General features: G+C 35.4%; 4 protein-coding genes and 1 non-coding gene across 5 annotated transcripts; 3 read left to right on the top strand and 2 right to left on the bottom strand.

The window, feature by feature from the left end:
* The first annotated feature begins 4,271 nt into the window (after positions 1-4,271).
* LOC104791670 (universal stress protein PHOS32) lies at positions 4,272-6,711 on the top strand. Its single transcript, XM_010517609.3, has 4 exons — positions 4,272-5,468; positions 5,562-5,671; positions 5,779-5,897; positions 6,454-6,711. The coding sequence occupies exons 1-4, from the start codon at positions 5,294-5,296 to the stop codon at positions 6,542-6,544; spliced, it is 495 nt and encodes a 164-aa protein (XP_010515911.1). The 5' UTR covers positions 4,272-5,293; the 3' UTR covers positions 6,545-6,711.
* A 793-nt stretch (positions 6,712-7,504) lies between these two features.
* Positions 7,505-8,385, top strand: LOC104791669 (uncharacterized). The gene is made up of 2 exons (XM_010517608.3): positions 7,505-8,056; positions 8,190-8,385. Exons 1-2 carry the CDS (start codon positions 7,729-7,731, stop codon positions 8,204-8,206), a joined length of 345 nt encoding a protein of 114 aa, XP_010515910.1. The 5' UTR covers positions 7,505-7,728; the 3' UTR covers positions 8,207-8,385.
* Positions 8,386-8,599: 214 nt separating this feature from the next.
* Positions 8,600-10,843, bottom strand: LOC104791665 (putative proteasome inhibitor). The gene is made up of 9 exons (XM_087454170.1): positions 10,553-10,843; positions 10,267-10,438; positions 10,010-10,156; positions 9,561-9,635; positions 9,400-9,480; positions 9,273-9,304; positions 9,116-9,188; positions 8,909-8,989; positions 8,600-8,826 (listed from the first exon to the last, which is right to left on the bottom strand). The coding sequence occupies exons 1-9, from the start codon at positions 10,728-10,730 to the stop codon at positions 8,754-8,756; spliced, it is 912 nt and encodes a 303-aa protein (XP_087310296.1). The 5' UTR covers positions 10,731-10,843; the 3' UTR covers positions 8,600-8,753.
* A 78-nt stretch (positions 10,844-10,921) lies between these two features.
* Positions 10,922-10,992, bottom strand: TRNAG-GCC (transfer RNA glycine (anticodon GCC)). Its single transcript has one exon. It is a non-coding gene; the product is annotated as a tRNA-Gly (tRNA).
* Positions 10,993-16,334: 5,342 nt separating this feature from the next.
* LOC104791663 (protein NRT1/ PTR FAMILY 5.7) lies at positions 16,335-19,466 on the top strand. The gene is made up of 4 exons (XM_087454169.1): positions 16,335-16,745; positions 16,861-17,078; positions 17,409-17,953; positions 18,405-19,466. The coding sequence occupies exons 1-4, from the start codon at positions 16,601-16,603 to the stop codon at positions 19,303-19,305; spliced, it is 1,809 nt and encodes a 602-aa protein (XP_087310295.1). The 5' UTR covers positions 16,335-16,600; the 3' UTR covers positions 19,306-19,466.
* Positions 19,467-25,006: the final 5,540 nt, after the last annotated feature.

Raw genomic sequence — 25,006 nt, 5'->3', positions numbered from 1 at the left:
CATAAGACCTAAGAGAGAAAGAGATTTAGTTTTGAGAAGTTTCTAAATCAATAAAGAAAAGTTGTTCTTTAATCTTTCAAGTTCATAGTTCTTTTGATTTGAATTGGTATCAGAGCTTGTGCAGAAGACGGTGGTTAAAGAAGCCTTGTTCTCAAGCATGGGAGACAGCAATCCACCACAACGATCCAAAGACCTTGGGTCACCTTCGATCCAGTGTCCGATGTTAACATCGACAAACTACACAGTTTGGTCGATGCGTATGATGATCACGCTACGGGTCAGCGAAGTATGGGACACAATAGAGCCAGGCTCCGCCGACGTGAAGATGAACGATGTGGCGATTGCTCTGTTGTTCCAGTCGATTCCAGAGACGTTGATTTTGCAGATTGGAGAGCAAAATTCAGCGAAGAACCTATGGGAAGCTATCAAGTCTCGTCACCAGGGAGCAGACCGGGTGAAAGAAGCAAGACTTCAAACTCTAAAAGCAGAGTTAGATTTAGTAACGATGGGAGATTCATAGTCAGTAGATGAGTATGTAGGGAAGATGTCAGGACTCGCTGCTCAATCAGCCTCCCTAGGAGAAGCAATCGATGAAACAAAACTTGTGAAGAAGTTTTTATCGGGACTTCCAAGAGAAAAATTTATTCATATCGTAGCATCTCTTGAACAAGTCCTCAACTTAAACACAATAACCTTATGAAGAACGAGTTGAGAAGGAGACCTTGAGTGAAGATCAAGGTAAACTCATGTTCTCAAACACCAATTACCGTGGAGGGTACGGTGGATTTCGAGGGGGAGCAAGAGGCAAAGGCGGTACCGGAAGAGGAAGTTTTGGTAGAGGCAGAAGACGAGACCGAGGTACATTTAACGGTCAAAATCAAGGAGGAGAAATCTCAGAGAAGGATCAAAAGAAGAAAGATCTTACAAAAGTCGTATGTTGGAGGTGTGACAAGTCGGGTCACTATGCTTCAAAATGCCCCGATAAGCCTCTGCAACACCATGAAACAAAACTAAACAAGACTCAAGAAGCTGAAGCCCTCTACGTTCATGAAGTGGTGTTCTTGAACGAAGATAAAGTGTTTTCTGATAACTACGATACTAACACCACAAGTGTTTGGTATCTCGACAACGGCGCAAGCAACCATATGACGGGAAACAAAGAGTTTTTCTCAAGTTTAGATGAAAACATCAAGGGGCGAGTAAAGTTTGGTGATGGGTCGTATGTAAACATTATCGGGAAATGTTCAATTGTCTTTGTGACCAAGTCGGGTGAGAGAAGAGCTCTCAAAGAAATATATTACATACCGGATTAAAAACACAACATCATCAGCCTTGGACAAGCAACAGAGAATGGTTGTGAAGTAAAGATGAAGGGAAACATGTTGACCTTAAGTGATTCGCACGGACGACTACTAGTTCAAGTTGTAAGGTTGCCAAACCGCCTCTACAAAACGCCGCTGGAGATCAGCTTTCAGAAGTGTCTCTCAATTCAAGAAGAAGAAGCTACAAGGACTTGGCATGCGAGGCTAGGTCACATCAGTGTTGGTGTCATGAACAATATGGTGAGAAAAGATATGGTCGTGGGAATGCCACAAGTATTACGTGAGATGAACGTATGTGATGCATGTCTAGCTGGGAAGCAAACCCGACACACGTTCCCAATCAAAGCAACTTAAGTGTTAGAGTTGGTTCACAGAGATCTGTGCGGACCAATATCACCACCAACACTAGCAAACAACCGGTACGTGTTTGTTTTAATAGATGACTTCTTGAGATATATGTGGACAATGTTGTTAAAGGAGAAGAGTGAAGCGTTTGATCGGTTCAAAAGGTTTAAAGAATTTGTGGAGAAACAAACCGGCAAGGACATTAAAACCTTTCGCACCGATAGAGGAGGAGAGTTCACTTCTACTGAATTCAATCGATTTTGCGAAGAGAATGGAGTTTCTAGGCACTTAACCGCACCATATACGCCACAACAAAATGGTGTGATTGAGAGAAGAAATCGCACATTAATGGAGATGACCAGAAGCTTACTTAAAGCAATGAAGGTTCCGAATGATATGTGGGGAGAAGCCGTACGTGATTCAACGTATCTTATCAACCGAGTTCCAACAAAGGCATTACAAGGTCAAACACCGTATGAGAGCTTATGGTCCAAGAAACCCAATATCGAGCACTTAAGGGTTTTTGGATGTGTAGCTCACGTCAAGATCACCGGACCACATTTAAAGAAGCTAGATGATCGGTCAAGAAGTGTGATCAATCTCGGAACATAACCGGGTTCTAAGGCATATCGTCTATATGATCCACTCACAAGAAAGATAACGGTTAATAGAGATGTAGTATTTGACGAGAAAAAATCTTGGGACTGGTCTCCTCAAAATGAAACTGATGAAGCACCAGGAATGTTCAAGCTTTCTCATGGCGGATTCTTGATAGTGGCAATCTATGTTGATGATTTGTTCGTAACGGGAATTTCACGCAAGATTATTGAACAATTCAAGGAAGATATGTCAAGAAAATTTGAGATGTCGGATCTAGGCATGCTAACATATTATCTTGGTATCGAAGTGCTTCAAAGAGAAAATGGGATCATGATAAAACAAGAAGGGTATGCACATGGGATCCTTAATGACACTAAGATGGAGTCGTGTAATTTGACTCATGTGCCGATGGAGTCAAACTTGAAGCTCTCTAAAGCAGAACACGAACCTGAGATCTATGCAACCAGTTACAGAAGAGCCATAGGGTGTCTGAGATATTTACTTCACACTAGACTGGACTTGGCATTCGCAGTTGGAGTTCTAAGCCGATACATGCAAAGTCTGAGAGAGTCACATGGAAAAGCTCTCAAACACGTGTTAAGGTATGTGAAAGGAACAACTAACCTTGGTTTGCATTTTAGGAGAGACGGATCAAAGAGAGTGATAGGATATAGTGATAGTAGTCACAATATCGATGTCGATGATGGGAGAAGTACTTCAGGTCATATGTTCTACTTCGGTTTGTCGCCAATCACTTGGGCATCACAAAAGCAACCCACCGTCGCATTATCCTCATGTGAAGCAGAGTTTATGGCAGCGACGGAAGCCGCAAAGCAAGCTATATGGTTCAAGGAGTTGTTAAAAGAGGTTCTTTGTATTGACGAGAAGGTTATACTAAAGATCGACAACAAGTCGGCCATTGCTTTAACCAAGAATCCGGTGTTTCATGGAAGGAGCAAACACATACTCTCAAAGTACCATTTCATTCGAGAATGCATAGAAAACGAACAGATTGAAGTGGAGTATGTACCCAGTGTGGAGCAGAAGGCGGACATCCTTACTAAGCCGTTAGCAAGAATAAAGTTTAAAGAAATGAGAAGTCTAATCGGAGTTGTTGAGACAAAGCTTCCTGAAGTTCAAGTTGGAATTAAGGGGGAGAATTTTGGATAATTCCAAGACTTGGAGACTAAGTAATCTCTTCCTAGAAGATGCTAGAAGAGATAGAAAATAGGAAATACAAATAAGGTCTAAATATTAGAAGTTTTGTAAATTTTCCTTTTCCATATAGATTTAGGGGTTGCTAAGATTTATATAAATAAGAGGTCATGGAGAGTTTGTTGGGATACAAACAATGTCCCACATCTGAAGATTAGAAAATAAGTTTCTAATATATAAGCCAAGACCAACTCCAATTAGTATGAGGCCTTTTGGGAAGGAGCCCAATAAGAAATCCGTGCGGGCTTTGCCACCTGGGCCCAAAGCGGACAATATCATCCTAATAGGGGAGTTGGCTTGGGCTTGGAAAGCCCAACAATTGGTATCAGAGCTTAGGTCAAAAAGTAGACCTAAGGGAATGGGTGTGGGCTCTATGTTCGGTGTGGGAGGATCTCTCAAAAAGATGACATGATTAAGGGTGCCTCAAGAATACTTCAGGAATAAAGGGGTATCGGAGCCTAGGTACCTGGGTTTCGCTGAAGGAAAGGCCAAAGTATCGTGGTACATAGTTTGAGGGGAGGTTTGTTGGGATACAAACAATGTCCCACATCTGAAGATTAGAAAATAAGTTTCTAAAATATAAGCCAAAACCAACTCTAATTAGTATGAGACCTTTTGGGAAGGAGCCCAATAAAAAATCTGTGCGGACTTTGCTACCTGAACCCAAAGCTGACAATATCATACTAATAGGGGAATGCCCAACGCTTCTTAAACCGTAAGTTGCTCTGATCATCATAAATGTATTCATATTGGGTTGACATGGAAGATTAAAAAAAACCATTATCACTAATGCAAATAGTCCTACTCATACGATCAGTTCACATTCTGTTAGATACTACAAAAGAGATTGCACGTTAAAATGAGTAAAATAAACGGAACCACGACCTCGCCACTGTAAAAGCTTTTTCACCACACCGATATTTCTGATCCCACCAACTAGGTTTTAGACAAAGATTGTTTGTTTGTTTTTTGTGTGTTTTACATTAATTTAGTCATTTACATATATCATTTTATTCATAATCATTATTTTTATCCATAATCAAAACGTGCAACTTCATGACAATCTGGCTTACAACTCAGCGATCACATGTCGATCCTAATCCACCGGTAAAACAAACTCATTTAATGTTGATACACTGCCAGAAATTTAATTTTAATACTAAATAAAGCCATCTAATATAATGAGATCCTTATTGTTTAGCGGTGATCAGATTCAAAACATATCAACATATAAGATAATTTTCGCTATTAATGTGTTGGGGGCCAAAGTCGTCTAAACATATCTAGAGTTTTTAATATATGTAAATACTATATAGACTAAATAAAATCTATAGAATAAAGATGAATGTTTGTCAAAGTAAACTTATGTAACAAAAAAGATTAGCTGTATATTAAATTTTTAAAACTCTGCAGTCAATGAATTTGTTAAACTTTAGTTATATAATACAAACTTGTACGTAATTGGATTCGTTGCTTAGTAATGCTTCTAAACACCAATAAAACAAGATTTCATTATGGATAATTGGATATGTCGGTTAAAAATCAAGAATAATTAATTATTATAAGAAACAAAAAAAAATATGCTCTCATACTATAGGTTGATACCGTAGGATTAAAAAAATGGACGGTCAAGATGCAAACAAATGAGTCATAATGGATCCTACATCGGACGAAGCATCGACGAAACTTCCAAAGTTGTATATATAACTTAAAACGTTGTGATGAAGCTAACTTCTCACAAACACCACCACCATTTTAAAGAAAAAACAGAACCATCTCAAAAGGTTTCTTGAAAAAATAAATCAAGAAAGATGCCAAAAGACAGGAAGATCGGGATCGCCATGGATTTCTCGGAGAGCAGCAAGAACGCTCTTCAATGGGCGTTCGATAACTTGGCAGATAAAGGAGACACTATATATGTTATCCACACGCTTCCAATCTCTGAAGACGAAGCTCGTAACTCCCTCTGGTTCAAATCCGGTTCTCGTAAGTTTACTCCTAGCTACTTTTGTTCCTTTTTTTTTTTTTTTTTTTTATGGATGATCTATCGGTTTAATCCGGTTTTATCTGGTGTTGCAGCTCTCATACCGTTGGCGGAGTTTAGGGAACCAGAGACTATGGAGAAATATGGTGTCAAAATCGACATCGCATGTCTTGATATGCTCGACACTGGTTCGAGGCAGAAAGAGGTTTTTATCCGATTCACAAATACATACGTTTTTTTTTTTCTTTTTCTAAAGACTTAGTATTGGTAAAGAAACTAATTAATGGTGGTTAATTTATTGAAATTAAAAAGGTGCATGTAGTGACGAAACTGTACTGGGGAGATGCAAGAGAGAAGCTGGTTGATGCTGTTAAAGATCTAAAACTCGACTCTATTGTCATGGGAAGCAGAGGACTCAGTGCCCTTCGGAGGTAAATTTTTTTTTTTTTTTACCTTTTCAATCTAAAACCACTATCTCATTTTCCTTTTGACTACGTTTTTACTTGTATTATAATATTAAACTTCATTTTTTTTTTTTTTTTTTTGTGATACAAAATTTCTGTTTTAGAGGAAGAACAAATTAAAATGATTGACTTGTATGATAATTAAAACCAAAAAAAAATAAAAATAAAAAGAATCTTATGATAGTTACCTCCAACCTAAAAAGTGGATAAGGTCAGCGTAAAACGACAATGGATGATTTAGCTTTTTAGCCGGTTTAGCTTTGATTTTTGTTGTTGTCTCATATAAATTAAGAAGACAACAAATTTGTAGGATTTAGTTTTTAAGTCTGGAAGATTTTTAATACTAATATGATGTGGTCACAACTTCTTTTTTAAAACACACTTGTCTTTCGTTTATTCCTGAATTTATCATTGGATGCTCTTATAAATTTGAACCGTTTGTTTTTTGTTTGTAACTTGTCAGTGTGTAATGAAATTATTATTTTCCAAGTGTAATACTAATAATTTCAGTATTATGGAACAGGATAATAATGGGCAGCGTGAGCAGCTTTGTGATCCAACACGCGCCTTGCCCTGTCACAGTTGTCAAGGATAACGATTCTTACAAAAAATAAAAAAGCTGTCTTTATGTCCTCCTTCCTACCATAATAATCATCGCATTTTATGCTTTTAATAATAATGAAAACAACATCTTTGTTGGTTTATATTTGTAATTGACAGCCAAAAAAAAAAAAAAAAAAAAAGGACCCTAGAACTTTCTTTCTCGTTCTAGTTTTGTGTTTTTTCTTGCTTATGATTTCAATTATTTATTTCGCCATGTTTTGCTGGAATCGGAATCACTCCATGTGATTTGCTGTGATTTGTGGTGGGCTCGTTTACATAATTTGTACACCCACAAATATTTAAAATTAATTTCCCTTACAGAAATCACATGGAGCAGTTGGATTCTTTCACACGGATCATTGACTAATAGAAAACAAATAATATAAGGACAAAGTCGAGGAAATGTTAAATAGATATACACGAATAAATATCGTAGATTTTGTGGTGATTTTAATTATTTATATTGCATGCAATCGTAATGATCTGTTTGGAATTCGATGAGATTGATTACAAACAGAAGCAAATCGTAATAATATTGAGATGATTGAGACGGAAAGAAGAAAAACAAAGCAAAGTGGTAAAATCAGGGTTACGAGCCCAAGTTATACGGGCCAGATGGATTAAAGCCCAGTTTCTAGTATTAACAAACAGAAACAGGGAAAACTAGATCAATAGTAACCCTCAAGGCCTTAACTTGAGGTACAAGGTTTTTTAGAATAAATTCAAGCTTCATTGGAGAGGTCTAATGTCCCGGAAACATAGTTTCGGACCATCATGTGGTAATACTCAGTATCCAAATTCAGAATTGTTAATAAGAGAGATCAAAGTAGTTTCATATGTTCACTTCACATTAACAAGCAATAATGATATTAAAATAGCCACAAGGACGGTGATGACACAACTCCCACAAATCCACCATACGATTTGATAATCCAAAAAATAAGCATTATGAGGTTTGTTCACTGATCTCTTAGACATCAACACCTGTTACTGACGTTGTTGGTAAGAACACTATCTCCCTCTCAGGCTCTCACTCAACTCAAGTGCTTACTCCACTACCTTCAGTGCATCAGAACTGCTCATTATTTTCCGCTATATAAATCTCACGTTCAAGAATGCAATTCAAACCCACAACACAAGATCGACTAAACACACAATCTTGATTATTTTCAAACACCTCCAAGAAACAAAATTAATGGTATCTTCCATGAAATTTATCTGCATTCTTGGCATGATCCTCCTCGTCGGAGCTGTCGTTGACGGTGCAGGGGAGTGTGGTAGATCTTCGCCGGACAATGAGGCGATGAAGCTGGCTCCATGTGCAGGTGCAGCTCAGGATGCTAACGCCGCCGTGCCAGGAGGTTGTTGTGCTCAGATTAAGAGATTTTCTCAGAACCCTAAATGTCTCTGTGCTGTTCTTCTTTCCGACACGGCCAAAGCCTCAGGCGTCCAGCCTGAGGTTGCCCTTACCATCCCTAAACGCTGCAATTTCGCTAACCGCCCTGTTGGTTACAAGTGCGGACGTAAGTATTTTTTATACTGTATCTGACTTTATGTTTGTTATATCTTTACATTCTGCTTTTTACTCAATTTTCATAACATATCTGACTAATGTTGTTTACTTGTTTTTTTTTTCTTGTTTCCTTTTGCTTACAGCATACACACTTCCGTAAAGTGTTGACGATTAGAAAAGGATAAAGGAGCCATAACTGAACTTTATGTGGAAGCTTGGATTACTTGTCTCCATGTACCGTATATTATATGAATAACAATAATGTTTATACTGTATGTATCAGTGTGATTGTTAATGGATCTCTATATCAATATATATATGATATGATTTCACTCTCTATTTCAATTGATTTTCTTAACGTCATTTTGGCAACACTAATACACCTTAGTTACAAGTCGATCTATCACCAATAAACTAATTGAAACCAAAACGGAGTGTAATTGAAACAAAAGAAGATGATGCTCTAGTTTTCAAAATTCCCTATATATTCAAGCGATTGTCTCTCTATATGGCGACCAATTCAGACTTGGCCAAAGAAAACTTAGAAGCAAACTAAAACTAAACCAAAACTTTATTTATATTTATTTAAGTTATAAACAATCAGCTGGGGATAAAACCAACACCAAGGGAAAACAAAACAGCTGATAAAAAGCAAACCAAGTCTATATGATAGTTACTGCCAGACTTTAAGTTGTGCACATACTTTATTACATAAAATCGGAACCGCCGGGATAATGCTCGAGATCTGGATGCCCGCCTCCTGGCCTTCTTGGAGGTTGCCTACACACAGTTCATAAAAACAAAAGTCAAAACCTTTTGCAAAACAGCTGTGAAGTTTAGTATATATGCACAAGATTACTACCTTGTGAACCGGCCAGGCTCAAATCCTGGAACACCAGGTGGGCCATAAGGATCAAAACGAGCACCAGGAGGTGGCACACCCCTGTCAAAACCAAAACAAGATCCATGGTCACTTATTTGTCAGAAACAATTTAGAGAGCTTTTCATGTGTTCAAATCTATGGCTGTGAATATCTATGAGCATCTGTGTAAAAAGAAAGAGATTTTACGGTTGTGGTGGTCCCATGAAGCCAGGTCGATCAGAACCATCACCAAATGGGAAAAAGCGAGGATCACCAGGCCCTGCGACCAAACACAATCAGTTTAACAAATTATAATCAAGTAAGCGATTAAAATATCTCGTTTCTCAAGAAGGATTGCTCTTACCTACAAGCATGCTTCCATCCCCAAAACCACCCCTGGGGAAGATATAAATTATATGTGGTGAGTGACATTAAAAATGAAATGAAGTGATACAGTTGTATTGTAGAAAGTATAAATATTGATAACAAACCTTCCAGGATACATTCCAGCACCTGGGCCAGGGAAAAGATCACTGTAACCTCCATTACCGGGTATTGGAGGAACTACCACCCTAGGAAATAAATACAGTTACGCGATACATTTTAGTTTCCGTAAGATTAAGCACAGAAAAGTAGAAGTTGATGTATATACCCTGAGGGGTGAATCTGAGGGCCTAATGGATTAGGCATATCAACGTAAGGTCTAGGCTCTTCATTTGTCTCAGAGCTGCAAGCAACCAATGATAAAAATGGGGATCATAAAATATACTTCAAGAATAAGGAAACATATCCATCCTGGTCCAACTAACAAATGCCTCCACAAAACAAAATTTCACAAAGAGAATTACATGTACCACACAAGTCAAAACCTTGTTCACATGAATAGACTCACAAAGTCAGTAGACTCTGTACACATTACTTCAGTGTGTCTTAAAGCATATACAAAACAACTATACGAATGAGCAAATCTATGTTTACATGAATAGAGTTAAGTGAAGTGACACTGCAAGCTACAATTCATACACTAACTCAAACACTACGAGGCATCTACGAACAGCTTATGAGCAATAAAAAATTCTAAGTGCTTGATAAAGGAATCACCTGGACTGAGTTCTTGAAGAAACAGGTTTGGGTTTTTCATCAAGCTTATCGACAATTCCACTCTGCAAATCAGTCACCAACTTGTCCAAATTCTTGAACTGCGCAGCGTAATTCCCCTCGTTGCTCTCCTGAGCATAATCCTCAACTCTGCACACAAAAAAGCAGAAAACTTTACTAACCCCTCAAGATTTGCAAAAAAAAAAAGAATCACAATCGATCACCACAACAAATACAAAGAGAGATGAATCATGACATACTTAATCTCGAGATGAGCAGGTTCAGCTCCACCATCAGCTATGGCATCAACAACAAGTTTATCATCAATCGCCAAACACTTTACCAAAATTTTCTTGGATCCTTTCTTCGGATTCGCATAGACAAACGCGTACTCTCCCTCAAATTCGTTCCACCCGTCGATACCAACATCATCTAACAAAATAGTCAACAAAATCAATCAGAATCCTAAACCTAAACCCTAGAAAAAAAAAATTCGAAGAAGCTCCTAAGTCCCTAAAACCCCCAAAAACGAAACCAATTACTTACCCTGAGATGAAGAAGAAGAGAGAGCGTCGTCGGCGAAGGCAGGCCGTCCGGTGGCAGTGAGGATGTAACCGGAAGAGATGAAAGAAGCGTGAATAGCGAAAGCGACCTTATCGTGTTTGTTTCGAAAAGGAGGTCTAGCTAATCTGATCATAGCCATCACCGTCTCCGAATTCGCCATCGATTTCGTCACAAGGAGTTGTTCCGAGAGAGTGTTCTTCAAAAATTTTGATCTTGGGAAAGAAGAAAAGAAAACCAAAAATATGTTTCATCATGTAATAATGCCTTTTGTTTATGTTGAAACAGTATTGGGCCTATTTTTAAACAGTATCGGGCTTGTCTGCAAAATAGAAGAGAGGGCCTAAAATTAATTGCACCAGCCGGGAATCGAACCCGGGTCTGTACCGTGGCAGGGTACTATTCTACCACTAGACCACTGGTGCTTTTTTGAAAGCTTATGTGTACACTTTACTGACTACTAGATTTAGAAGTTGGTCTTTGGGGTTTGTCGGCCGATCCATTTGGTATGTTTTTTTTTTTGGACAAACACATGATTTCATTCATTCAAACCAAATCAAGGTACAAGCTGGAGATTCAAGGATCTCAAAGTTTTAAGAGTTACAAAAGTAGGTATTCCCTAATACCATAAGCAAGAAAATAAAGGACATCGAGGTGAACACCATGAGAGCTATGGAACAAATGCTATGAAGCAAATAGGAACATGTGAGATCACGGATACTCGAAAGATCATCATCGAAGAAAACGATGGATGGCAGGGTTGTCAAGGTCAAGCGACACTTAGACGTTGTAGGAGGATCCAAAGCCAAATCACTTGCCAAGACGAGGTACACTAAAAGTGCAATGGCAGGGATTCTAGGAACCATGATTTTACGGTTCAAAATGGGAGGATGTAGAGCCCAAGTCAGAGGGTAGCTTCCAATGGAGCTAGGGTTGTCTTCAATCCATAAGGTCCGAGAGATGGAAAAGGTACTGAAGTAGATTGGCTTGAAATCGTCAAGTGGGTAGATTGGATTGCAGGGCGATAGACCATAAGACTTTAAGCAAACACAAATAGAACTTCCAAAGAAAACTAAAGCCATATGCCAATAATAAAAGTCGAACTGTAACAATACATGTAGGTTCTCTCTCACTTGAGGCCCTTGGTCAAGGAGATTAAGAAATCCACACAAAGCATGTAGCCAGTAGGACCAAAGAAAATGCAAGGTAGGCTTGGTCGATTTATTTTTGAACAACACGGACAAGGTTTGGTTGAAAAGGGATGGGTGAAGCTTCGGTTCCAAACTCTTGAGGGTATATGGCTTTGATATGCACGAACGTGGGATCATGAACCGGGTATGAGATATATGGGCTGAAGAAGCTTCGGTAATCACCGCTCTTAAGCGACATGATCATAATGCCGAAACTCTTCAAGCCTTTAACAACATGAGTAAAAATCCTAGATGTTTCAATAGGCAAGGTTCTCCTAAGCATAAGAGTTGGGCACAAACAACCTTTCAATGTGAAGCTTTATAAACTCATGATTCATAATCCTAGGTGAAGCTAATGGTAGGGTTCTCAAAGGCTTCTTGTATAGCCAGAGCAACAAAGGCGTGTTACAAGCTATTTGCAGTCTTCGGACAAACGCTTTCAGTAAGCACAATCTATGTTGACTAAGGGTAGACACAGAAGGAGTTAGAAAAGACCTGTACTTTAGTAGATGATAATTGGGCTCACCATGTGAAGGATTGGGCGCTTGGATATAAGGCAGAGAACCTTGAGATGCTAGCATGCCGAAAACAGATCTGAGTCTCATCCACAGATATCCAAAGGCTACTGTGAATGGCCCGAAAAGATGAAGAGCACAACGGCTAACCAGAGCGAATTCAGGATTCAACAACTCTAGAGGGAGCAAGTTTGGTTCTGCCAAGTTCAAGCGGTGACAAGGAGTCGGGACGAGGGTCCAATCGCGGATCGGTGATGAACAAGATTTTGTCGCCGTCTGGATTTTTTGGTAAGGGTTTGCAACGGTTAAAAAGGAATCAAAAAAGGGGGAAAAAGAAGTGAAGATTGAGAGAAAGGGGTAACAGAGACTTAAAAGAAAAGCGGGGAACGAGAATTCCCGACGCCGGCGAGCAAAAGTCCCACCGGCGTCGGAGGAGAAAGGTTGAGACGATGCCTCAATGTTCGTGCCTCGAAGAGAAAATATTAGGGCGAACTCTGAATTTCAGGATAAGAGGTTATCCATTTGGTATGTTTATCATTAATTTTACTATTGGATTTTCACGTATGTGTTTTCAAGCTAAAAGAACTTTATTTTGGAGATATGTTTTAGTGCAAAAGTTTGTTTCGTATTCGTAAGGTAATGATGTTCGGTCCGACTAGCTAGTATTATTTTCTAATTCAACCAGACATTTGGTGCTTCATTTGGGTATAATAACATGTTTTTCTTATGATCCATTTGATTTTCCTACTATACTTCTCTATTTATCAGTGCATTTACTCGAGACGAGAGACCGCTTAATTAGTGGAAGAAGTTTAGTACGTATTTTCTGTCAAATATCATCATGTGAAATTTGACCTCTTTCTCTCGATCTGATCTCGAACACCTTTTTCAAACAAGAATAATCACAAAAGATTTTTAGAATATCTGATTAGATATCGGGCGCAGCACATGAATTTCTAAGGTAACTTAGATTTACACCCAACAAAAAAAAGAAGCACGAGCTTCATGTGATAATTATTCTTCGTTAGGAAAAAATGGTATCGATACTTGATAGAGACCTCAACCAAGACTTGTAGTTGAAGCATGCAGCACTATTACATATAATTTGACTTCCCTTGGACGAGTAACCTCACATTGGTGTGTGGTCCTTATGTTAGGGAAAATTTCACGTTAGATGTATGTGGTGGTGGGAAAAGGACATGAAACAAGATGCTTTGATTTTAGCTACACACACAAAATCTTAATTAGCTTTACCATTTCCAATTTAATTCTTGCGAACTACTCGTGATATTGTTTATTCCCTGCCACCTATAGACTTCATTTGTTGAACTTGTGAAATTTAGCTTCAATTGTCTTAGTCTATTACAAACAACGAAGTCCATAATTTGTTAATTAATAGGAAGCATTACGTGACTTCACTGAGTTTTGTAGACCATGTTTTTGTACCAGTTTCTGTTTCAATGGCTATGTAAACTCTTTTTTCAATATAGTTAGGAAAAATATATGTTAAAGAAAACAAACTAAGTGTTGACCAAAAAAAAAGAAAAAAAAACTAAGTTAGTTAACTAGTATTACTTGAAAATGTTGCTATCCCTCATTGTTTCTAAGTCTGATTCAGCCGGCACAACCAATTCCAATCGGAGAAAAAATAGAATACATGTAATTTGGTGATTTATTGATGTCATTGTTGTGCGACCATCTAAATTCAAACCATATAACACATGTTATTACCAACAAATAATATTTTCAAATAGACAAAATAACTTAAACTATGTATAACCTATTTAAATAAAAGATATACATTTTTTGAATGAATGTAAAGTTTACTCAACCAAAAAATTGTGTTACGTTATATGCATCCTTCATTCGAATGCTTTTTAAGAAAATAAACAGAATTGATCAATATCTAAAACTACCTATTAAATCATCCACGATCGGATTCAATTTCATTACATATGACTATATATAGAGTCAGTCAACGGTGGTAGCAGCACTATGGGAAAAGGTAATCCACTTTCCTCAAACATAGCCACTATAGTTCAGACATGATAAGAGTTGACTCATAATCCAAAAATTAATTGGTTCTTTAATTACTATGGAAATGATGTTTTTTGGTTTTGGTAGCAAATCCACTAAAGATTCACAACTTTCTCCTGATAGATATCACCACTAAGCTAGCACTGCCACTTAAAACTCATTTAATAAGACTTGATTGGTCTGATGACCACATCCATGATAAATTTTTCCTTCTAGATTTTTTTTTTTTTTTGGAAGTGTTGATCACTCTAGAACTAGAGGATAATGATCGTTTATGGCATTAATTTGGATGGTTGTTACAGTATATTATGCATAATCGATCCCTTAACTGATTGACATGTGAATCATGTGATTATGCTAAGTGTGTTTCTTCCTCTTTTTTTTTTGTTCGATAGTGATTATACTGGTGTGGTGCTAGAGTACACTATTGATCGTGTAAAACATATAACGGTGGTAGTGGTTAAAAGCAGTAAAGCACGATTAAATAGATGATATCATATATATATATATATATGTATGTGACTAATTAAAAAAACGATTTTCAAATGTGGCGGCACAGTAATGTTTTTGTCATTGCTAAACTTTAGCTATGAAATTGATCTGAAGAAGATACGTACGGGAGTTCAGAAATGCAATCGGTAATCTTACCTACTTTTTAGGTAATATTACCTAATTAAGGAGTTGTTCTTTTAAAAGAATATGGAACATAGATTAAGGTAACTGAGTAATGAAAAGTTGTTGTTTTGTTGAATTAAAATTAATTAGAAAGGTTGCATAAAAGTTTTTTTTAATATATATATATATATATATATATATATGTTTTTTAGTTACTTACTTCTACACTAGGTTTACCCACGAAATCTTCTTTAAAAAAAAATGGTAATTATACATATTGAAGAAGTCAGGTTTACTGGAGATTTTATATCGTGATGCATGTACACTTGTTTTTCGTGGTCAAATATATTAATGATTAGTATGTTTACCGTAAATGTGAGGTAATTACAAAATTTCTATCGTGAATCCATGTGGTGCATGTAAAATTTTAAGTTATCATTTAAACTGTATGTCGTGTTTTTGAAATGCTGCAAAGACTAATTAGGACTCGCGCTCATCGTGATTATTAATTCATTTGTTATTAGTTTAAAATATTTATTAAATAAATCCTCGAGTATGATGTATACATAATACATATGACCACAAAAAATATTATCTAGTAATGATGTAACATATGACAAATAGAAAAAAAAAGAAACCTCTATTGGTACTGAGGATCAGATCCTAGAGGGGCAACAAGGAGGTTTATCCAGAATCTTGAAATTTTTATAACAAAAATGTTGGTATTATGGAATATTTGAGTATGAGGTTTTGTGACTTCTGTCATTTGGGTAAGGCGCTAGTAATGTCTTGGGTTTTGGTGGTAGCCAAGAGGGAGATATCTCCAAAAAGACACAACGAGGGAATCTTTACTCCGTAGGCATCAAATCCATGACATAAAGGTTCCTTAGGACATATCTATTATGATTCTTATATATATTTGTTCAACGAAAAATGCATGCTAAGATTTTTTTTGAACTTAGGAATGTAACTTTATTCACTTTCGGTTGGATGGTGAGTTCAATTTTTGGCTTATAATTAGCTCAAAGTTGTTGAACAAGAATAAAATTTGATCATCACCTCTCTACTTTAGTAAATCTTCTTCATTCAATTCATGCATGGAATCTTTGTAATTCATAGAAAGCTTTGATCAAATCTGAGGTTTTCTTCTGTCTCCATCTCTCTTTGATTTGGTATTGGTTTAACTCTCTTTTAATCATAAGAGTTCAGGGAATTTTCAACTTTATTTGTGTGACTCGATCTTTTTAGGTCCACAAAGCCACACAAGTTATTATCTGAAAACGACCGATTGGAAAAAGATGAGCACCACATCACACCGAGAATTTGTTCTCATCTTAGATCAAAACTTCACTATCATTTTCTTCTTTGTATTTTTGTATAAACTTTGGAATAGTCATAAAATAGAAAGTCGTTTGAAATTAAATTTTACCTTTTTATGTACATATTTATATTTGACATATAAATCGAAATAGAAGTTGAGGAATTCTTATATATGTGTCTTCTATTTGTCAACCTTACGTGTCCTTTTTAAAGGATCTTGGGAAGCATTATAGAGGAAGAGACAAACATAGTGAATGTTATCCATTATATAAGAGGACCAAGACTTCTCCACAAACATCACTCATCAACAATTCTCTCTCTCACACTCTCTCTCCCGATCATTAACATAAAAAATTATGGAGCACAACAAGATTGATACAGAGCTACAAGATTCATACGATGATCAACAGAAATGGGTTCTTGATTCTTCTACTGATAGTAGAGGAAAGATTCCGCTTCGGTCTAGAACCGGAGCTTGGAGAGCTGCACTCTTCATCATTGGTATATATAAACGTTTCAAAGAGATTTTTGTATTAGATATATAAAATATATGTGTATTTGTGAAATTTTTTTAACGTTATAATCTTATGGCCGATTTAATTATATATGTGTACAGCAATCGAATTTAGCGAGAGGCTAAGTTATTTTGGGATCGCAACGAACTTAGTGGTTTACTTGACGACCATACTTCACCAAGATCTCAAGATGGCTGTAAAAAATGCAAACTACTGGTCTGGTGTCACTACTTTAATGCCTCTTCTTGGAGGCTTTGTCGCTGATGCTTATCTCGGCCGTTATGCCACTGTCCTTCTTGCAACCACCGTTTACCTTATGGTAATAATGTCTAATACTTGAAAATATTATCGACCCTTCTCAATATTTTAAATATTATTCATATGAAAATATTATGGACCCTTCTCAATATTTTAAATATTATTCATACACGTTTTAAGTTAGTTTGTTGTGAATTTTGTGTAGCATACTCTCAAAACCGGTTCAATATTATATATAACATTTTTATGTATATTTTTTATATACTTGTTTTTTTAAATAAAAAAAATCTTCATGTCTTTATACACACTATAGATTTTGAGATTAGTCAAAACTTGATGGTTTGTTTTTCCTTGTTTCTTGTCTTAATATGTTGAATCTAAAATTTTACAGGGCTTGATTCTGTTAACATTATCTTGGTTTATACCGGGATTGAAAGCTTGTCATGAAGAAATATGTGTAGAGCCAAGGAAAGCCCACGAGATAGCCTTTTTCATTGCAATCTACTTGATCTCCATAGCCACGGGAGGCCATAAGCCATCCCTTGAGAGCTTTGGAGCTGACCAGTTTGAAGATGGTCATTCCGAAGAACGGAAGATGAAAATGTCTTACTTCAACTGGTGGACTGCTGGTCTATGCTCTGGGATTCTAACCGCGGTGACTGCAATCGTCTATATAGAAGACCGGATTGGTTGGGGTGTGGCTGGCATCGTACTCACAATAGTGATGGCTACTTCGTTTTGTATCTTCCTTGTCGGTAAACCGTTTTACCGCTATAGAGCACCTTCCGGTAGCCCGTTGACCCCGATTTTGCAAGTCTTTGTCGCTGCCATTTCGAAAAGACATCTTCCTTGTCCCAATGATTCGTCTGTTCTTCATGAGTTAACTAAAGAAGAGTATACTAAAGGCCGGCTTCTTTCTCGCACAAAGAATCTTAAGTAAGTGCATTTACAACTCGGTATGTTTTTAGTCTTGGTTATGTTTGGTTTTGGTTTCGAATTTTCGATTATTTGGTTTTAATTTGGACAATATAGCAAACAAGTTATATCCAAATATAATATAGATCGATTTGTTTCATTTGGTCTGAGATTTAAATTATGTTAAAAAAAAAAAAGTTTTAGTTTGTTGTGATCAAATATACAAATTATTTTCAAAAAAAAAAAAAATTTGAATCCGCTTTTTTTTTTTTTGGTTTGTGGGTTTTCGGATATAGAAAAATTGAATCTAAGCATATTAGGATAACTATAATTATGTAATATTACGATAACGTAATTATAGTGTTAGGATAACTAGTATTACTGTAATTATGTAATAATACTACGACAACTATAACCCAATTAAAGTTTCTTTTCCATCCAAACATGGAATTGATTCAAATTCGGTTTGCAGATTTCTAGACAAAGCAGCGGTTATCGATGACCGAGGGAACGACAACAGTAAAACTGAGAATCAGAGTCCATGGAAACTCGCAACGATTACAAAAGTGGAAGAAGTTAAGCTACTCATCAACATGATTCCAATCTGGTTCTTTACATTAGCCTTTGGAGTATGCGCCACTCAAAGCACAACACTCTTCATCAAGCAAGCCATAATCATGGACCGACACATCATCGGGACAAAGTTCATAGTTCCTCCAGCTTCCATGTTCTCTCTCGTAGCTCTCTCCATAATCATCACCGTAACAATCTACGAGAGAGTCCTCGTGCCTCTTCTGAGGCGCGCCACAGGAAACGAAAGAGGCATTAGTATTCTACAAAGAATCGGGACCGGTATGGTTTTTTCCTTATTCGCCATGATCATTGCTGCTCTAATCGAGAAGAAAAGATTGGATTATGCTAAGGAACATCACATGAGTAAGACCATGACCTTGAGTGCTATATGGTTAGCTCCTCAATTCATAGTCTTAGGAGTTGCGGACGCTTTTACCCTTGTGGGTCTTCAAGAATACTTCTACGATCAAGTCCCGGATTCCATGAGAAGCTTAGGCATAGCGTTTTACCTCAGTGTGCTTGGAGCGGCTAGCTTTGCCAACAATCTTTTGATAACGGTTAGTGATCATTTAGCCGAGGAAATTTCCGGGAAGGGCTGGTTCGGGAAAGACCTTAGTACTAGCCGCTTGGACCGCTTTTACTGGATGCTAGCCGCTTTGACCGCTGCAAATATATGCTTCTTTGTGATCGTGGCGATGAGATACACTTACAAGAGTGTGCAGCCGAGTCTGGCTGTTGTTGCTGACGGCGGTGATGACGTTGAGACAGCGGTGACTAATAACACGTCCAAGTTTACGTAACTTCGCTATTTTGGTTAGGTCGTCATATGATAACCATTTTATGTTCTTTTTGTGTGTGTGTTGTTTGTTCCACTTTACTTAGTTTGGCCTTTAGTAGATCCGTATATGTGTATATGTGTACCACAAAACCGTTCAAATTAAAATATATATTTTAACCGAAACATGTTGGTTTTGGTTAGCAAATCCACTAAAAGATTCACAACTTTCTCCTGATATATGTATCACCCAACAAGCTCCCACAACCACTTAAAAAGGAAAACCCATTTACTAAAACTTGATTGGTTTGATGACCACATCCATGATAATTTCTTCCTTCTAGAATAAAAAATTGTTAAGTATTGACCACTCTAGAACTAGAGGATAATGATCGTTTACGGCATTAATTTGTGTGGTGTTTACAGTATATCAAGTATAAATCGATCCCTTAACCGATTAGCATGTGAATCACGTGACTATAATTACTGTTACAGTTGGAGACTTGTATGATTATGCTCAAGTGTGTTTCTTCCTTTTTTTCTTTTTTGCTCCTGAGTACAATATTGATCGTATATACGGTAGAACTAGTAGTGGTTAAAAGCACGATTAAATAGATGATACTATCATATATATGTGACTAGCTAGAAACGATATTCAACACAATAATGTGTTTTTTTGAACAATTCTTGGGTTCACTACAAACAATTCTTGGGTTCACTCCTATTACCAACAATTTTTGGGTTCACTCCTAAGGTGAACCACTTTGTTCACTTCTCCTTATTTTATCCAATAAAAATCTGACATGTCATAATACATTTAAGAACCTATTTATTCACCGCCTTATAAAATAAGGAAACAAAATCTGTATATATTATTATAAAATTAAAAATTTAAACCGCTTATTTATAAATTCAAACTGATATATAATTTCATTATAATTGTAAAATCTAAACCCTAACCATCTCATTTGTAAACCTAAACCAACATATAATTTCATTCTAATTGTAAAATCTAAACCCTAATCATTTCATTTTTAAACCCAAATCGACATATAATTTCGTTCTAATTGTAAAATCTAAATCCTAACCATCTCATTTGTAAACCCAAACCGACATATAATTTCGTTTTAATTGTAAAATCTAAACCCTAACCACTTCATTTGTAAACTCAAACCGACATATAATTTCGTTTTAATTGTAAAATCTAAACCCTAACCACTTCATTTGTAAACCCAAACTGAAATATAATTTTGTTTGAATTGTGAAATCTAAACCCTAATCACCTTATTTGTAAACACAAACCGATACATCATTTCATTCTAATTGTAAAATCTAAACCAAACCAATATTTAACTTTCCTTAAAAAAATATATACAGAATTTGTTTCCTTAATCTGTTTTGCTTTTTAATTTAATTTTGATTTATTTTATTTTATTTTTTCCATATTTTGATTTATTTTTTTTAAACAATATAATGTATAGAAGATTCTGATTGGTTAAAAAAAAAAGAAGTGAATAAGAAGGTTCACTCTAGGAGTAAACTAAGTATTTTCGTGTTTTTATCATTGCTGATATTTTAGGTATGATCTAAAGAAGATACGTACGGGAGTTCATAAATGGTGATATTTTTTAGGTAACTTTACCTAATTAAGGACTTGTGCTTTTAACTAATCAAGGTAATTGAAAAATAAAATATCTTACCTGAAAAATTGTTGTTGTTTCATTGAATGAAAACTAATTTAAATTTTTTTATTTAATACTTCTACACTATGTCTATAATTCGATTATATAAATAAAAAAACTACTAATTATACATATTAGAAGTCAAGTGCACCGACGATTTAATTGAGATGCATGTGTATACTTGTTTTTCGTGGTCTCATATATCATTGATAGTATGTTCATGATAAATATATATATATATATATATATTTTTTATTATATAAAGTTGGGTTTTCAAAGTTAGTCATTAACAGGATTATGGCATTTGTCAAGTGTACTGATGAGATATTGACACGTGTCAAAAATTATTATTTTTCAAAACAGCTAATTAAGAAAATAACATTAAATCTACATAAAATTCACATGCTTATATCTTAAAAAAAATTCCAAATCAAAAAGGAAAATTAACAAAGCTAATCTATTTTCCATTATACACTAATTATATTATACATTTTTCTTAATTAGATTTTGACATGGATAAATAAAAAAATAATTCATTAAGCATGCATATTATTATTAATCAATAAATAGTGAATAACAAATTTTAAGAAAATAACATAAGTTATGTTAAAAGAATTATTATTTTTGAAACGTAATAGAACACCTAATTAAGAAAATAACATTATATCTACATAAAATTATGTTTGTAAAGTGACATTAGTGCACTGACTATTGGTAAGTCCAATTGTAGAAGGCACCATTACGCCAGGGATCGAGTCCCGCTTTCTACGAATGTAGGGATTTGGCTAATAGGCCGGCCTATTGGCTTTTTTAAATGTTTATATCGAAAGCTTTGATCTTTGATTTTTTTTCCGATATAATTTTGCCGATATATTGTGTGGGTCTTTGATTAGTGTGGATTCTTCAATGGAAGCTGTCAAATGCAATGAAATGGAATCGAAGTATATAAATCCCGCTAATTTAATCGAGGATGGAGACAATGATGGAGGTTCCAAAAGTAATTCTACAATTAGTAACATTAGAAGTTTGGAAGATTAATCGGTGACTGACGTATCTGGTCAAAATTTAGAGTTTTCTCTTCTGAATAATGTTGATGATTCTGGTAATGAAACAAGAGCTGCTTAATCGAGTAATTGAGAAGCGTTTTTCAAATTTGGGAAGTTAGAATGGTAAACCATTTCAAAATTGGTTTCAAACCGGATTTACGTGGTTTTCTATCGGATTTGGTACAATGCAATACTTCTGAGGAGTAAATAGGTCATCGATCCTTAACGTGATTATGACATATGTCATGTTTTGGATTGTTTATAAAGTTTCTATCTTATTATATAAACCTTGATGACAAAATTACTCATTAACAAGATCTTGACACGTGTCAATTATATCATTCAGATGTTGACACATGTCAATTCATTATTAAAATTTTAAAAATAAAAATGTAAAAATTCTAAACCTAATCTAAAAAGGTTTTATATAAAAGTAAATAGATAAAATAAAACCTAATTTTATTTAAAATCTAATTATAAGATAAATTTATACTTATTATATAAAGTTGGGTTTTGAAAGTTAGTCATTAACAAGATTTTGACATGTGTCAAGTTATCAGTCTGAGATTTTGACATGTGTAAATATTTAATAGGAAGAATTTGATTACAACAAAAAGAAAATATTTTGTTTTTAAAAATATTAATAAAGTAAAAATATAATTACAAAATTTTTTAGAATTTAGAAAAAAATAAAGTTTTTTAAAATAATTATAAGGAGATTATATATATATATATTTCATAAAATTCAAAATTATAATATTATTTACTTCTTTTTAATTTTAAGTGATAATTATTAAAAAAAATAGAAACAAGGATTAAGGAAAATATACTTTTAATTATTTATTCTAAATTTTGTACTCACTTCTATATAATCAAAGATCGCCTCATATTTAAATAGTGTATTCAAAAACATTGCTTTCAACTTTGTTTAATTGGGAATATATTTTAATGGGAAGGTAATTTTTTTTATTTTTTTAAACCAAAATTTACTACTACTTTCTCCTATTTCAGTTGGGAATAGGTAAGATTAATATGTTGACAAAAAAAAGATTAATATATGAGTCTTCTTTTTCTAATACTGTATTTTAAAATTTATTGTAGTATTTTTAGATTATTTTAATTTGTATTTTAATCTTTGAATGATTTGGGATTCATATATTAGCATGCTTATAATTTTCTATTGTTTATTTAGTTATGCTAAATTAATTTTTTTTTCAATTTCTCAACCTTGATTGGTTCGTCATAAACCCTTCTTTTTTGTTTGCAAACATAATTGTTACCATTATTCATTCAATCCCAAAGAGAGATAACGAATAGAAGCTCATCAACCTAATGAATTGATAAAATAGGCTAATCAAACACAAGCGTACAACATACATAGATAGATAGATTGAAAAAAAAAATCGTTGTTGATAGATCCATAGGAGCTCAAAGACTCTGACACCCTGGTTTGTGGAAATGTTTAAAAGAATTGATTTAGCCACATACGTCACCAAAATGCACTTATTTTTTCAGTCAAGGGTATTGAGAGAACTTCATGATGGGTGACCTTTCTGAAATTGATTGTCGAAATTGTGCGAGTGAGGACAAAACATAAGAAAATATCATTTGTTGATTTGTAAGGTCGGTAATCAAGTTTTAAAGACTTCCAGACGTAACACACCGGCCATCAAATATGGGTTGGTCCACAAGCCGGGAATAGATGTAGGGCCCACTTGGGAAGGTGGGCCCATGGACTGAGAGTAGACATGGGCTCACTAAACAATGTGGCGGTTGAAGCGTTACAGAGACAGAGGCTACATCATGGTGTGTCAAAGACACTTCCACGAATACATTGAGAAATTTAGCATTAGTTACTATCAAAATATTTTGTGACGATTGACAAAGGTTTTAACGTTTATTGGTCGTCAGAGCAAGCTATTTTGAGATAGCAAAAAGACGTGAACATTTTCTCTCCACACAGGATGAGGGCAGAGCCGAAGTTCTCTCTATGGTGGAGAAGGTTGGAAACAAGGTTATCTACCCAACAGAGGAAGGTGGAGGAGGTTGGACGCAAGGTTATCTCTCCAAGGGAGGAAGATGGAGCCAAGGTTCTCTCCATGATGGAGAAAGTTGGACGCAAGGTTCTCTCCATAAGGGATGAGGGCGGAGCCGAGGTTTTTTCCATGGCAGTCATACATTATTGTGATGATACATCATTGATTAGTATATTATGTTATCTATAAACACATTAAGCTAACTATTTTACTTTCACTTTGGCATAGTTACTATCACGAATACATTCAGACATTTAACATTAGTTACTATCAAAAGATTTTTTTGTGAAGTTAGAAAATTGTTTTTACTTTCATTGGTTGTCGGAACAAGCCATTTTGAGGTAGCAAAAAGACGTGAACATATTTTCTCCACATAGGAGGAGGACAGAGCCGAGGTTCTCCCTATGATAGAGAAGGTTGGACACAAAGTTATCTCCGCTGGTGAGGAAGGTGGAGGAGATTGGATGCAAGGTTATCTCTCTAAGAGAGAAAGGCGGAGCCAAAGTTCTCTCCATGGTGGAGGAGGTTTGACGCAAGGTTCTCTCCATAAGGGATGAAGGCGGAGCCGATGTTTTCTCCATGGTGGTCATACATTATTGTGATGACACATCATTGATTAGTATATTATGTAATATATCTTTTATTCAAAATGTTTTTTGAGCCAACAAATTTAGTAATTAAAAAGGTATGCAGAAGTGAAAGTAATATACTTGGCTTAAAGTGTTTATATAGACAGTTTCTAGATGGTGATAAACAATATTTTTGTACCATACAAAAGTACATTTAGGTATAAAAAATATACTTTTAATAGTAACATACATGAAAGATTTGTAAATGGATATAAATCAGTGTATTATAACAAAAATAAAATTTATATATAACATATAACAATTTTTTTAATAAATTTAATTTCATTTATAAAACTTTAAAGACGCACATCGGGCGGGTCCTCATCTAGTTTT

Source organism: Camelina sativa, chromosome 6 (genome assembly GCF_030686135.1).
Source record: "Camelina sativa cultivar CO46 ecotype springtype chromosome 6, ASM3068613v1".
Classification (NCBI taxonomy): domain Eukaryota; kingdom Viridiplantae; phylum Streptophyta; class Magnoliopsida; order Brassicales; family Brassicaceae; genus Camelina; species Camelina sativa.
The sequence above is the reverse complement of the archived record's forward strand: the minus strand, read 5'-3'. Positions and strand labels throughout refer to the sequence as shown.